This window comes from Myodes glareolus, chromosome 18 (assembly GCF_982192425.1).
Source record: "Myodes glareolus chromosome 18, mMyoGla1.1, whole genome shotgun sequence".
NCBI lineage: Eukaryota > Metazoa > Chordata > Mammalia > Rodentia > Cricetidae > Myodes > Myodes glareolus.
Window position 1 is genome coordinate 60,244,845 of NC_142043.1, and position 15,428 is coordinate 60,260,272.

The 15,428-nt window shown below is 44.7% G+C and overlaps 1 protein-coding gene across 1 annotated transcript; it reads left to right on the forward strand.

Moving 5' to 3' along the window:
• Window positions 1–61: 61 nt before the first annotated feature.
• On the forward strand, window positions 62–15,351 carry Snrpd3 (small nuclear ribonucleoprotein D3 polypeptide). The gene is made up of 4 exons (XM_048451498.3): window positions 62–213; window positions 1,282–1,428; window positions 12,523–12,715; window positions 15,146–15,351. The coding sequence occupies exons 2-4, from the start codon at window positions 1,303–1,305 to the stop codon at window positions 15,205–15,207; spliced, it is 381 nt and encodes a 126-aa protein (XP_048307455.1). The 5' UTR covers window positions 62–213; window positions 1,282–1,302; the 3' UTR covers window positions 15,208–15,351.
• Window positions 15,352–15,428: the final 77 nt, after the last annotated feature.

Genomic DNA, 15,428 nt, shown 5'->3' on the forward strand with positions numbered 1-15,428 from the left:
CCGGAACAATAGTGCTAGAGCCCTCGGTTTCCAGCCGGCGGAGTAAGGAGAAAGCAGGAAAAGGAGGAGCCCTGCGCACGGCTTTCTGGGAGCGCGTGGTATTCTGGGTACCTGGGGCCCGCCATTCCCTCGCTTCACGCCTTCGCTTTCTAACGTTTGTTCCAGAACCGAAAAGGAGCTTGCAGTTTCTTGGCGAGGAGAGGCGACTGACGCGTAAGAGGAGGGCGAAGCTTCCCTAGAGGGTTAGGGGCAGGAGGGGACCCTGCCGAGGAGCTCAGCGGAGCAGAGTAGACGGGAAGAAGCCCAGGCCTATCCAAACACTTGTCTAGCTAGTGCTTGGAACAGTTAACTGATTTACGCATAGCCTGCGCGTTCTGAGCCTTTCCGAGTCACCGAATTTTTACGTTGGAAGCAGTTATTCCTTACAAATGACCGCCTTTCCCTCTGGATCATCGTTTTCAACGTCCTTTGCATCCCTGTCTCCACACTCGTCCCGGCACTGGCCCTCTCATGCTCTCGACGCTGCTGCAGAACTTAAAACAGTTTGCCCTGCTGCAGAAGCTCTATGTTCGATCCACTTTGTATATGTTGCTATTTTTTTAAAGCTTTTGGCTCTAGCCCTGCTGTGTTTCGCCGCCGCTTTCGCCATAAAGCCCATGCTGCAAAGGTTGAAAGCCGTGGTTTTTCCCCAGAGACTGCGTTTAGCATCCTTATAGTCTTCACGTGAATATAGGTGATGTGCTCATCAGAATTATAGAAGCCCTGTGTATAGTCTCTGCCTTTTACTGAGATAAAGTAGAACGCTTGTCCTGATGGTCTCACGATGAGCATTTCCTGTTTGTATCACTTTGTGAGCGCCTTCATTCTTTGTCCCCACTTTAGTGAGGCGGCAAAGCCGAATTGAAATCACAACCTCCGCTAGTTTCTCTGGGTTTGGGTCTGTATCTACTATAAGGTACTGTAGCTTTTGACCAAATGTGGTTGCTGGGCACTTGGAATATTACTAGTGTGACTGGGGACTAATTTTTTTTAACTTACGTTTTGTTTGAATAACTGAATGGGAGCCAGTGATTATTTACACCTCGGTTCCATATCATAGTTTGGTGACTATAAAGGGACACTCTTCATTCCCACTAACTTCCTCCGTCCAGCCATCCATCCTTCCCCACCTCATGGCTCTGTGTACTTGCCATGGTGGTGCCTTCCACAGGAAACACAGCTCTGACACATTTGCCAGTCCTTACACTCTGAAAGATAACTGCTGTCCCTCTTTTGCTATAGCACAGGAAGAGTCCTGCCAAGATGTCTATCGGTGTGCCAATTAAAGTCTTGCATGAGGCCGAGGGCCACATCGTGACATGTGAGACCAACACTGGAGAGGTTTATCGAGGGAAGCTCATTGAAGCAGAGGACAACATGAACTGCCAGGTACCTTGCTCTGCACCTGGGGCTGTGAAGGAGCTGTGGCTTCTAGCCTGGGGGATAAAAAGACATTTGGGAGTCTTGATGAAGTTATTCTCATCCAACAGTTCACTGAGTGCTTAATGTGTGCCAGACACTCTTGAAGTCTCCGCAATTGTTTGTATGTCAATACAGACTCAGGCTTGGGACAGAAAAGTCATTTGACAGCCTCATAACCGTATTAGCAGGTGGTTCCCAGCATATGGAAGGCCTGAGATCAAGGATCAAGAGATCAAGGCCCTGTCTCTAAAGCAGCAAGTTCTATTTAACTGTTTCCTCCTGTTGGAAAGAAGTGGCGCTTCTTATAGGAGAGTCAGGCTCAAGGGCCAGTGTCCATTTTCCATCACAATTTATAATTTACAGAATCTAAAGCTTATTGTGTGTGCTTTTTTTTTCTTGCAGAAAGTCTTACCTGATATAACTACCAAGTTTTGGTGTGTGGGGTTTTGTTTGTTTGTTTTTCCTGTTAAAAGCTTGAGCTTCGGAATCAGAAATTTGAGCCAAACCATAATTGTTCTCTCTATAAAATTAAGATGGAGTTGTTTTGGATCCTCTGTGCTGTGAATGCCAAGACAGTTAATGCACAGGAGACTTATTGGGGAAGTGGTAATGAAGAATAACGGTGAGAGAGCAGGAGTACATAAGTAATTAGTTACTATTCTTGTTGCTTTGATCAAATACCTGGCAAAAGCAACTTAAGAAGGGGGGTTTATATTGATTCTCAATTTGAGGATACAGTCTGTCACTGAGGAAGTCATGGTGGCAGGGATTTGAGAAGGCATCTGGTCACATTGACTCTGCCGATAGGAAACAGCCGAGTCCCTATTTTTAGCCCGGTTTCCACTTTTTATTCACATTAAGTTGGAAATCCTCACCTCAGCCTAATCTAGATAATTCCACAAAGACGTTCTTGTCCCTTCAGAAATTCTGAATCCACCAAGTTGATAATATTAACCATCAAAGCTTTTCAGTCCAGGGAAAGGAAGGCTGATGGAGCAAAAAGAGCCTCAGACTGTAGCTTAATGCTGAGGAAGTTTCATCTAAGTGAGAGGAGTCTCAGGAGGCAGAGATGGATTATCTCTGGTGTTTCTGTAGTGGTCAGTCACTGGCAGCCTGGGGTGGGGAGAGGGGGCTACCTCAGAGTGAGTGCCATCCGTGCTGGATCTATAGAATGTCACCTAGAGGCTGTAGCTCCATATACTCCACCCCCTGTTGTCTTCTGAAGTGGGGGGAAAGATAATACCCCAGGCTGCTCCAGGTCTAATACTCATAGCCTGGAGTTGCCCCTAGTGACATTCTTCCTTCAGCAAGGCTGCATCCCCTAACTGCCCCCCCCCAAAAAAAACCCCAGCTAACTGGGGCCAAGCGTGCAAACACCTGCAACTGTGGAGGATACTTTTTCATTTAAACTACTGTAATTGTGCTGATTAGTTTTTTTGTCAATTTGACACAAGCTAGAGTAGTCTTTCTTGGGAAAGGGAACCTCAATTATGAAAATATCTCCATCAGATTATCCTATAATAGGCAAGCCTGGGGCATTTTCCTGATTAGTGATTGTGTGGAAGGGCCCAGCCTATTATGGGCTATGCTACTCCTAGGCAGTTGTTTCTGGGAGATGTAAGGAAGGTAGCTGAAGACTGAGCATAGTGGAGCATGCCTTTAATCCCAACACTTGGAGGCAGGGGCAAGAGGACAACCAGGGCTACATAGAAAGACTCAAAACAGCAACAACAATGCATGTATTCTTCCGTGTATAAAAAGATAGCTGAGCATGAGCCAGTAAGCAGCATTCCTCCGTGGTCTCTGTTTCAGTGTCTGCCAGCTTGAGTCCCTTCCTTTCCTTTTTCAGTGACAAACTGTGATCGGGATGTGTATGCCAAACTCTTTCCTTCCCATGTTGCTTCTGGCTGGGGTGTTTATTACAGCAATAGAAAGCAAACTAAAACAAGATTTAGTTTTAGAGTTGGGTGGTGTGCTGTGTGCCGCTGTTTCCCCTCTGCTGGGGATGGAACCCACTGCTTCAGGCATGATAGGTTAAGTAATCTCCTGCTAAATCCATTTGCCAGTTTGGGGTTTTGCTTTTAAGACAAGCTCTCTTTATACAGAGAGCCCAAGTTGGCCTTAAACACTCGATCCTTCTGCCTCGTCATCAGTTCTCTAGTTACAGGCAGGTGCTACGCCACCCAGCTGTCAAGACTCTTTGAAGTCCTTTACTACTTGGTTGCCTTCCACAGGAATTTTCTGGGAGGTGTAGCCAACTTAGTGCTGTGAAGATCCTGACCTGTCTGCTTTTGGGAAATGTCACTTTCATGGGTCCAGCCCTGTCAATTAAGACGTCTTTGTTTTAGGGCATTTAGTTTTGTGAGTAGAGTGAAAGATTTGGATAGTGACTGTTAATGTCTTTGTTATGGTGCTTTATTTAAACAATTCACTGAGGCATGAGGGTTTCAGACAGCAACTGTAATAGGAATTTGTCTTACTAGATGACTGTGACATTCTCAGAAGTGCAGCTCACATGGTGCAGTCACAGATCTTGGTATTATCAGGTTGCAACTTGGAAAGTAGTGTCTTATGTGTGAGCTTTGTGTCTCCCTGGCCCTCTGTCCCCTCCAAAATCAGTGATAACAGATGGATGCTCATTTTGATTTACTTGTAGAGTCTGTAAACATGGCTGCACTCTGAGGTACTGGGAATTAGGACTTCATGATGTCCTAATTTTTGCAGGAACACAATCTAGCCCTTAATGCTGCCCATGTCCAGATGATGAGACTTCATTAGGTTGACCAGAGCCTGAGCACATTGCTGTGTAGAGCAAACCCCAGCTGAACACTTCACTTGTGCATCTCTGGGATTGTGATGACTCCTGCAGGTTCCCCTGCTGTCTCCTTCCTGGTCCACAGTCCTTTAGAAATGAGGACGTCCTCCAAACACCTTCTCTGCATACACAGCTGTAATCCCAGCACTCAGGAAAACTGAGGCAGAGGAATCACTACAAATTCAAGGCAAACCTGGACTTTGTGACACCTTGTCTCAAAACAACAACACAAAACTGACAGATTTGGGAAACTGCGAGGATTCCATCATAACCACTTCCTTACCTCAGTGTATTGACATAGACTTCTTTAACTGTGTGTATTTAAATGAATATGGCTTAGAAAAATAATGTGATAGGATATCCTTTTTGTAGTGCCAGCAGTAGAATCCAGCAAGTGTTCTCACTACTCAGCTGTGCCTGTCCCTTTATATGGTAGCTTCAAAGTAAAGAAATGGGCCATGGGACAGCCGAACTTAATTAGAAAACCAAGCGACTGGTACTTAGACTGTAAATCTGAATTCCTGTGCTTTTAATAAAGGTACATTCAGATGTGAGATACATGAGATACAAATTTCTCTGGCATTCAGATATAGTAGATCCTATTAAATGATGTTCTTGGGTGCTGGAGAGATGGATCAGAGGTTGGGAATACTGGTTGCTCTTTAAGAAGACCTGGGTTCAATTCTCAGCACCCACATGGCAGTTCACTATCATCTGTCCTGTCCAGTTCCAAGGGATCTAATGTCCTCTTCTGGCCTCTGAGGGCACCTGCACACTTGTGATGCACATGCATGCATACACATTAAATGAGTAAACAAATCCTTTTGTTTTAATGATGTTCTTACCAACATCAATCACTATGTAAAAATCTGCCTCTTTTAGGCTCCTGAGAACCTTGGCACTTGCTAAGGAAGCACTGTACTACTGAGCCCCCCCACCCCAGAACTTGGTTGTTTTAGCATAGTTTGTACCATGTTTGTGTCATTTGAAAGTGTGTAGAGGGAGGGAACAGATTCTGACCACCACACACATATCTGTGGCATGTAAAGAGGTGCACATATAAACACAAATACATGGCAATTTTTAAAGAGAAAAATTAAAACTCTAAAAGCTTTTTTAAATATTTTAAAATTTATTTATTATGTATACATTATTCTGCCTGCATGTATGCCTGCAGGCCAGAAGAGGGCACCAGCTCTCACTTCAGATGGTTGTGAGTCACAATGTGATTACTGGGAATTGAACTCAGAATCTCTGGAAGAACAGCCAGTGCTCTTAACCTCTGACCATCTCTCCAGCCCTAAAACTCTAAAAGCTTTAAGATGAAGTTTTGAGTTTCCTGAACACTAGTGCTCTGAAAGAGCCCAAAGTGCTGAGTCAAATCATCTCTCTGCCCTTTTTTGTTTCCTTGTTTTTGTGGGGTGTGGGTGTTTTATTATTTTCAATCTCTTCAAACCCAAGGCTGTCCTTAAATTTGTTGACTTTCCTATTTCTGCCTCCTGAAGAACGCTTAAAAGAAATCCCACACTAGCTCACAATTGAGAAACAGATGGTTGTTTATTTAGGGGTAGACTCACAAAGCAGAATCCTGCACTTGAACGGAGACCAGAAACCGAATCCAGCAGCCAGAAAGAGCAAAGAGAGCGGACACATGCTCTACATCGGCTTATATAGTATAAGAGGCTACGCCCCAGTGGGCGGATAACCACAAGCTGTAAGACTTCCTACAGCAGCCTCCCAGGGGTTTTATGATTATAAGTGTGTACCATCATGACCAGCTTTATAATTTTTACTGTATGATCTATTATAAACCATATTCTAGAATGCTAATACCAAGGACATTGTATAATTTTTCTTAATGGAAGATTGCTGTGTTTTATATATATAGTTTTTACCAATGTGATAGTTTGAATGTAATTGGCCCCCATAATCTTACAGGGAGAGCCCTACTAGGAGGTATGGCTTTGTTGGAGGGGTAGGCTTTGAGGTATCCTATGGTCAGATACTACCCAGTGTCTCAATTGACTTCCAGTTGCCTGCAAGTTGTAGGACTCTCCAGTACCACATCTGCCTGCATGCACCATGCTCCTTGTCATGGTGAAAATGGACTGAATCTCTGAAATTGAGTGAGCCACCTCAATTAAATGTTTTCCTTGTGGGGCTGGAGAGATAGCTCAGCAGTTAAGAGCACTGACTGCTCTTCCAGGGGCCCCGAGTCCAATTCCCAGCACCCACATGGCAGCTCACAGCTGTCTGTACCTCCTGTTCCAGGAGATCTAACACCCTCACACAGGCATAACATGCAGATAAAATACCAGTGTACATAACATAACAGTAAATTATTAAAGATGTTTTCCTTGTAAGATTTGCTGTGATCATGGTGTATCTTCACAGCAACAGAAACCCTAAGACATATGTCAGTATTACTTTTCCAGTTAAAAGTGAATATAGTCATAAAATGGATGATTCAGAGGAAAGGTGTGTGTGTAGACATTTAACATACAGAAATAATGAGTTTAGCAGGGCAGTGGTGGTGTACGCCTTTAATCCCAGCCCTTGGGAGGCAGGTGGATCTCTGTGAGTCTGAGGCCAGCCTGGTCTACAAGAGCTAGGTTTCAAGACAGACTCCAAAGCTACAGAGAAACTCTGTCTCTAAAAAAGCAACAACAAAAAATGACCTTATTGATATTCCTTATAGATTGCACTAATAACCCACCTTTGGAAACAAAGTTAGGCTGCTGAAGGGGTCTTCGCTGTGCTGCTGGTTAGTCTGTTCTTCCTGGAAGTGACTTGGTCCATCTGTCAGTCTACAGCAGTTCTGCTGCCAGTTCAAGATGATAGAGTTGCGTTGTCGTGTGTCCCTTTCAGTGTTGGAAGGAAAACTCTGAAAACCAGTATTTCTGTTACTAGAGCTAAATTAATTATAAATAAATTCACAATATAGCAGACTTTGAAAGCCATACATAGACCACACACACCCATCTCCACATCCCAAGTGCTGGGATTACAGGTGTGTGCTAACATGCCTATTTTGCTTTGTTTTTCATTATCTATAGAATATTTTATTAGTTTCTATAATCGTCTCTGTAGAAAAGACCTTATATAGGTAATTAGGTGATACAGTATGTTACTTTTACACAAATGGAGAAAAATTACGTTTAACATTTCTAGATCCATGTGGCTGTTAACACTTTAAACTGGGACACTTCCCAGTGTGTTATACAGGAACAGCTTCTCTGTAGTTATCTGAACAAAGTCCCAGCGGCGCTCTTCATGGCTGGCTTTATGTGGTGCTAGGGTTTCACCCATGCTAGGCAAGTTCTCTACCAGCTTACGTAGTTATTTTCTTATTATTTTTCTCGGACACTGAGGCAGGAGGACTATTTGAAACTACCCAAAGCACTATAATGAAACTCTGAAGAGAAAATGAGCATGTATTCAGTTTATTATCATAATGCCAGTAAATATCATCTAAGAAGAGAATAATAGTCAAACCTCTTTCATCATACATCAAAAGATAAAATTCTTAGAAATTTGAGTGAGAAAATGCAATAGAGTAAACAGGTTCTACAGAAGCTAAAATGCTGCTTTGGGGACCACAAGGGCGCTGTTTGTTCTGTCTGCTTGGCTGTGACAAACCCCTCTGTAGTTAAATGATCTGCTTGGAATTGTTATCTTTAAAAAATTATAGCCTACAAGAAACTTATACGGGATTAGGTCAGCTTGAAAAAACAAAACACTGCATGTACCTGATACCAGGCAAGTTTGAGATTTCTCAGCGCAGTGTGGTGTTTTTTTGAGACAGTTTTGCAGTGTGGCCCAGGCCAGCCTAAAACTTGGAATCATCTTGCCTCAGTTTCCCAGTCACTGGGACCACAGGTAAATAGCACCATTTGTGGCTATGCAATTAAAGTTTGTAGATAACACAAGCTCTTTATCTTGAGGGGAAAAAGAAAAACAGTTTAGGCTATATTAGCTATTTTCAAGGAGTTGTGTTTTTTGTACTCCTTTGCTCTGTAACATTTTTGTGTATTTCCTAAGATAGAGAAGTTGAATCACTTCATAGTGTAGTAACATTGGTGGCAATTAAATATCCAACGTGGGTGTATGCTTTTAGCATGTTTGCAGTTCTGGCAGTTGGTGTGGGAGAATTGTCTGTATTCTGTCAATCATGTTTTAAATAAACGCTGATTGGCCAGGCAGGAGGTATAGGTGGGTCGACCAGACAGAAAGTAGAGGCAGGGCAGTGTAAACAGGAGTATTCTGGGAAGCAGGAAACTCCCTCCGCAGTCCTGCCCAGACCACGGAAAAAGCAACATGTAATCTGCCCACCTGAGAAAGGTGCCGAGTCTTGTGGCTAATGTAGATAAGAGCAATGGGTTAATATAAGCTACAAGGGCTAATAAGTAGCCTGAGCTAGTGGGCCAATCAGTTTTATAACTTATGGAGACCTCTGTGTGATTTTCTCTGGGACTCAACGGGGGACCGGGCAGGACAGAAACCCCAACAAGCAGGCCCCCTCATGTTACAGGTAGTTGTGCTCATCCAGAAAAGGAGGACCCAGCTCTGAGACTCAGTGTTCCCTGTTCTTTTGATCCCAGCACTAGGGAGGCAGAGGCAGGTGAGTTCAAGGCCAACCTGGTCTACAGAGCAAGTTCCAGGACAGCCAGGAAGAGAAACCCTGCCTTTAAAAAATAACAACGAAAAAAAGTGGGTCACTTCTGGCACTGATGGCAAGAAAGTATCCCCACATGCTGAGAAAGAAGTCAGTTGTGCAGCAATGGTAGTTGGGTGTTTCCTCCTTTAGCTCAGTTCTGATGCTGCAGGGACTGTCACTGATTGAGGTCTCAGTCCTCAAGACTGTCCTCTCCTTAGACAACAGTGAAAGCCCCAGTTTGTTTTAACTAAACTGTGCTTCTGAGTGACCGGGAATAAGTCGGTGTTCCTACTGTCCTCTCCTTAGGTCTCATCAACCTTTGTTTAAGCAGCTCACAGAATTCAGGGAAGTGCATTTACAGGTTTCTTGTAGAGGGTAGGACAGGATGCAGATGTGTCAAGCAAGGCCTGGGGGCAGGGACTCAGTTTTCATGCCTCTTCACGATGCGCCACCCTCTGGAAACTTGCCCTTGTTCAGCTCTCTGGAAGTTCTCCAAGGCACATCCCTTCGGGCTTTATGGAAGCTTAATTGAATAGGCAGGACCCATGGATTGCCATATAACAGTGATTTGGATGACAGCAGCAAAGGGGTGTGAACTCATGCTAATGGGCTAAATACGTAGACAGGGCTTCTGTTGTCCTCAGTGTTTCCCTCAGTACCAGGGATGGAACCCAGGGCTTTGCACATGGTAGGCAAATGATCTAGTACTGGACTCTAGCCTAGGCATAACTCTTTCTAAAATGAAGGTTGTGACAATTTACTTACAGACAACTCCAGAGCAGAAAGACAGACTGGAATTAGAGTTTCCCTACCAACTGAGGAAAGAGGGATTCCAGCTTTTGTGGACTGTCCTAAAAAAGCATTTATGAGGCCAGAACCATGGGCAAAATACCATATTATACACTCCAGCATTGCTTCAGCATTGCTCCACATGCTTCATCATGTTCTCTCCATCCTGGTCCACAGATGGCATTTCACTTGAATATCTAGTCTATGTTATTTACTGTGGCTCTTTAGGAAAACCATAAACTCTTACGTTCCTGCCTAACTTTCAGTAAAACACAAGTGTTTGTGCCTGGAGAAATGGCTCAGGAGTTAAGAGCACTTGTTCTTCCAGAGGACCCGTGTTGGGCCCTAGCACTCGAGGGAGCTTAGCCCCATTACCCCTGGCTTCTGTAGTTACCCACACCATATGCTTGAGTAAAATAAATCTTTAAGTATTTTTAAATGTAATTAATATAAACCTATTGCTTAAAAGATGATGCCTTTGGCTTTATGTGAACACAGGGCCCTCCTGGGACTGTGCTACCCTTTGTTCATCATCAGGACAGGAACGCATTAGAGCAGTAAGAGTATTTGTCGGTGACATTGAGAGCCCCTCATAGGACATTAGTAGAGTACCTAGTGTAAGTCTTGTTGGGTCTGTGTGACAGTCTCAAGGAGATTCTCAAGGCACAGTGGGGAGGTGCTGAGTAGGGAGGGAGATTAGGTTTAACAATCGTACATACCCCAAATAGACATTCTGACTCAGATTAGGTGAACATTACTGGGTTTGTTGTGTCCTAGGTGATTGAGATAACATTTAGACATACTTTGCCTTTTTTAATTTGGTTTTTTAACAGTTCCAGGAAGGTGGTCTGTCACATTTTCAGGTAGGGAATGAAACATGAGGGCAGTGTGTGTGCCTTTGTGTGGAAGGATAGGGTGAGTACAGGTGTGGGCCTTCGGGGACAGATCTGCTGACAGGTTGTGCTGTCTCCCATGGGGTCTCGTGGATGAAGTCAGTTATCTGGGGTCATTGTCATTTGCTTGCTGTCTGTACTCATGCTTAGGAGATGTTGACTTTTGTTGTATTTTATTTCCTTTAGTAGGGGAGGGAGGGAAGTGGGGCTCAGAAAATTCTGAAAATGTGCTCAGGGTTTCACCTCTGCAAGATGGCAAAGCTCAGTCTCACTGGAGATTGTCAGGCCACTTCGGTGTCTTCTATAGAGGCACAGGTATGTTTGGAATTGAAGTTAGTGGAGTCCAGGTTCTCTGATTGGGTGAGCTAACCATAACTACTTATTGTGGTAACAGAGGCTCAAGTATTTGTCCAGGAAACTGGCAAAGACTTAGGAACTGTGAGATTTTTAAGGAAAAAAAATCTCAATGCTCCTCATTGGTGGGAAACTGGAGCCCTCTTGCCCTTGAATGTAGAACAAGAACAGTGGTTTGAAATCCTGAAAACCATTCCTGTTGCTCAGATAAAGCAGGGACAGCCTCAGAGTATTGATGTGTTTTGGTTTTGTTTTTCACTGTTGGTATTCCAGCAGAGACCACCTGGCCATTTAGAAAGAGCAGGGAGTGTAAGACATTTAGAGAAGACAGAGTCCTGGGGGAAGATGAGCATTAAGCAAATTAACCCAGTCTTAGACAGATTTTTTTTTTCTCATTTGTGGTTCCTAAATTTTGTATTCACATAGAATTGTGTGTACATGAGAAATGAAAGAAGTGATGTTGTTTTGGAGCGGGGCCAGGGGCAGGGAGAAGAGGCCGAGAAAGAAAGGGAGGGAAACGGGTAGGGAGGTGTGCTCAGTGTGCAGTGTACACATCGAGAAGTTTTAAAAAGAAGTCTGGGAGATGGCACGTCTTTGCAGTGTAGGCTCCACCCATTCTAGTAAAGTGTAGTTCTTCTCTGCCCAGAGCAATTGGGCAGTTGTGGCTAAAGTGGCACTTGTTGAGTTTGGTGTTGGCAGGTTTGTGTCACTTTCCTATTCCCTTAGGCCCCCTGACTGGATTCATAGAGACTCCTCCTTCCTTTCGTCCTACACCTATTCATCCTGGCACATGGGTCCTCCCAAAGTACTGCCTAGCTGTTAGCCATTCTCCGTCCACAAACCCGAGTAGTCGTCTCTGACGTGTGCTCAGTCCTGTGCAGATGTGCTGCTTCAGCCCTGCATGCTTGAGTCTTCCTTTCCTGTGCAGGCGCTGGGAGCAGGCGCTGCCGCCTTCACTTCTCAGTTCTTCGTCATCTGCCTCCTAATATCTACTAAGAGAATTATATCTGGTTCATACTTAAGATCGTGAAGGTGCCTTTCGGGCTGCAGTGCCAGCAGGCCCATGAGAGGCTGCAGTTTGGCACAAAGTTAGAAAGACTGTCACCGTCACTCACAGGCTACCCAGGAAGCAGTGCAAGATGGGTTCCACATCTGAGCTCAGTGGTTCGAGCCTGGTGTCTCCTGCCTATCAGCTGTTTGAAATGATTTTTGTTTGGCTGTAATCTGTAAAATCGGGAGAACTCATAACCCTGACGTTTCTGTGAAATGCACAGTCCCTGGTGCACAGGGAAGTGCCAGCCATTGATGTGTTGTTTCACAGCTTTGTCATGGGTCCCCTGCACCTGGAATAACAGACAGTGTGAGCTGCCATGTGGATGCTAGGAATTGAACCCAGGTCCTCTAGAGGAGCACGCAGTGCTCTTAACTGCTGAGCCATTTCTCCAGCCCCTTGTCTGACTTTTGTGTTTCTAAACTTACTCCAGTTAAAGCTCCTTGGCTTTGTGTGCTTCAGTGCTGTGACCTTTACAACTAAGCTGGTGATTCCCTTCCAGATGTCCAACATCACAGTCACCTACAGAGATGGCCGAGTGGCACAGCTGGAACAGGTATACATCCGTGGCAGCAAGATCCGATTTCTGATTTTGCCTGACATGCTGAAAAATGCACCGATGTTAAAGAGCATGAAAAATAAGAACCAAGGCTCCGGAGCTGGCCGAGGGAAAGCTGCTATCCTGAAGGCCCAAGGTTGGTGCTTCTAGGGTTGGCTGCAGAATCCTTACCCTGTTTCTTTTAGGGAAAAGCCCTACTAGGGACAGGGGTGAATGTGATTGCACCGCTCTCCACACATGACATTATACCCCATCCTGTCCTACTCCCAGGCTTAAGAAATCCTTGGTAATAGGGGCCTTTCCCCATTATCTTTCTTGCCTTACTTAATCCTATCACAGTTAGTAAAATCCCTAATCTCTCCTTAGGGAAAAAAAATACAGATTCCTTCACACTAATTAAAGAGACTTGGGTGAAAAGGCCATCCTGAGCTACATAGCAAGACCCTGAAGAGGCAGGCAGAGAGAGCCCTGCCTTAAGTGAAATAGTCCTATAGTGAAGGTCCTTCCTTTTCAGGAATTCTATCCAGGAAGGCTGGGCAGCTTTGCTCTGGTCTAGTGAGGATGGGCGTGACACCTGGAACAGTACCAATGCATTCCTAGAGCTGTGTGTGATATACCCCGCACCCTGCGCCCCTCAATTACCAAAGATAGAAAGGGGAACAGCAAACCAGAGTTCCACTCAAGTCTGTCTTGATGAACTGGTGAGCTATTGGGGTTGTTTAGGAGCACAGATGGCCTTGTAGCTTCACCGGGAACCCGAGCTCAACATGGTGATAGATCCTGAAAGCTGCTTCCCTGGCGTTTCTCTCTTCCATCCACTTTCTTTACGGTTCTCACCCAAGAGAGTGTGCAGCTAGGACAGGATCGCTCACGGTGTTAGCCTCATAGCCACAACAACAGATTGGTGGCTTTGTTTCCTGAGACAGGGTTTCTCTGTGTAGCTTGGCTGTCCTGTAGACCAGGCTGGCCTTGAATTCACAGAGCTCCAGCTGCCTCTGCCTTCTGAGAGCTGGGATTAAAGGTGTGTGTTTCCACTGCCTGACTCTTTGTTAATTTTTGAAATTGCATGAATTAGCTATTTGTGGGGTAGAGGACACGTGTGGTAATGAGTACAACCGGTCAGAGTCAGTTCTCCCCTTCCACTGGGCTTTCTGGGAACTGAACTTAGGCGGCAGGATTGGCAACAAGCACCTTTACTTGATGAACAGTCTTGCCATTCCTTGTTTCAAATTTTCTTAAACTTGACATTAAATCCTTCCTTTGACACATACCAGCAGTGTAACCACACTGTCCCCCAGTGACTGCTAAGCTACTCTTGGAGGCTAGCCTAATTATGGTTTATATTTGGGTTCCTGAAAAGTTCTGCCGCATTATTGGGTACAAAAGCATGGTCCTAAGGAAATACATTGGTATTGGGATAAGATCTTTAGTATGTTTTATATCTGAGGTAGCTTCTGTGTTTAAAGATAGATTGGTTTGGGGTTTTGGTTTAAGAATTCTAAAAAAGCTGGTAAGAAAATCTTGGGACCAGTGGTGTCTTGAGGATAAAGGTGGTTGTCATATAAGCCTGGTAGAAGTTGTCCTCTGACCTCTACAAGCACAAAATACACACACAGATGAATAAATACAAAAGAGTGTGAGAGAGAAGTTTTCTCCTTTGCTGCCAGGGGGGCTGCTATTGCTGTTACAGTGACGTCCCATCTTTGCCAGTCAAATGATGTCACCGGGCAGTGAATTTCTCAACCCTGCTGACTGCTGCTCCAGGCAGCTGTGCTTTTCCCAGCCCTGGCTCTGGTCCCTATCAGCAGGTGTATAGGTTCCCATCAGACTCCTAGGCACATTGGGTTCCAGAGTGGGAGTCCTGTGCATTTTTATGGGTAGTGTTAGTTTGTTTTTCATGTCTTTCATGCAAAAAAACTCAAAGAATAATAAAACCCCTTACCCAGAATTAATAGATGCTAGCACTTAAATATACGTGTTTGAGAGTTTCAAAAACAAATTGCGAGCCGGGGTAGTATATAGTATAGCTCAGTGGATAAAGAGCTTGCTATACAGTATGACTACGTGAGCTCAGTCCATACATGACGACACCTGCTTGTAACCCCAAGCACTGACAAGCATGCTAGCCAACCAGTTTAGCCTACATGTTAAGCTTGAGGTCAGTGAGAGCTTTTGCCTCAAGAAACAAAGTAGTGGGTAGTACGTGAAGAAGAATACTTGAGATTTTCCTGTCTTTTTACACACGGGTGTATGTCCCTTCCCTTCCCTTCCAAAGTGAATCAAATGCACCTGTAATGGCGGATCCCCCCCCCCCCCCCCCGCCGTGGGCCAGCCCTGAGAGTGTGTCTTTTCTACTGTACGTAGACTACTGTCAGCACTGCCTACCACCCTGCTACCAGATGTCAGTGCCAACGTCCACTCCTCTTCCTTCCCCGCCCCCTGTGACTGGTAGTCATTAGGGTAATGTTGGTTCAGGTGGCCTTTCAGGTCCCTCCCAGAGCTGACGCCAGGCTCTGACCATATCGTGAGAATTCCCAACCACTCTGATCTCTCTCTTTCCTTTCAGTGGCTGCAAGAGGAAGAGGACGTGGAATGGGGCGTGGAAACATCTTCCAGAAGCGAAGATAACTTTCTCTGTGAAGAGAACTTTGTCCTTAACTCTGTTGGGTTATTGGGGGGGGTTACATGTGCATATGTTGTGGTTTTTCTTTTGATATTTCTCTTTGTACTAGAGAAACTGTTAAGCTTAATAAAATTGGTTGTTTTGTGGTTTGTTTCTGTGAGGGTTTGTTTTGTTTTTAAGGAAATAAGAACTCTCTGTTCGATCTGTAGTTTGCATTGGCAACAAG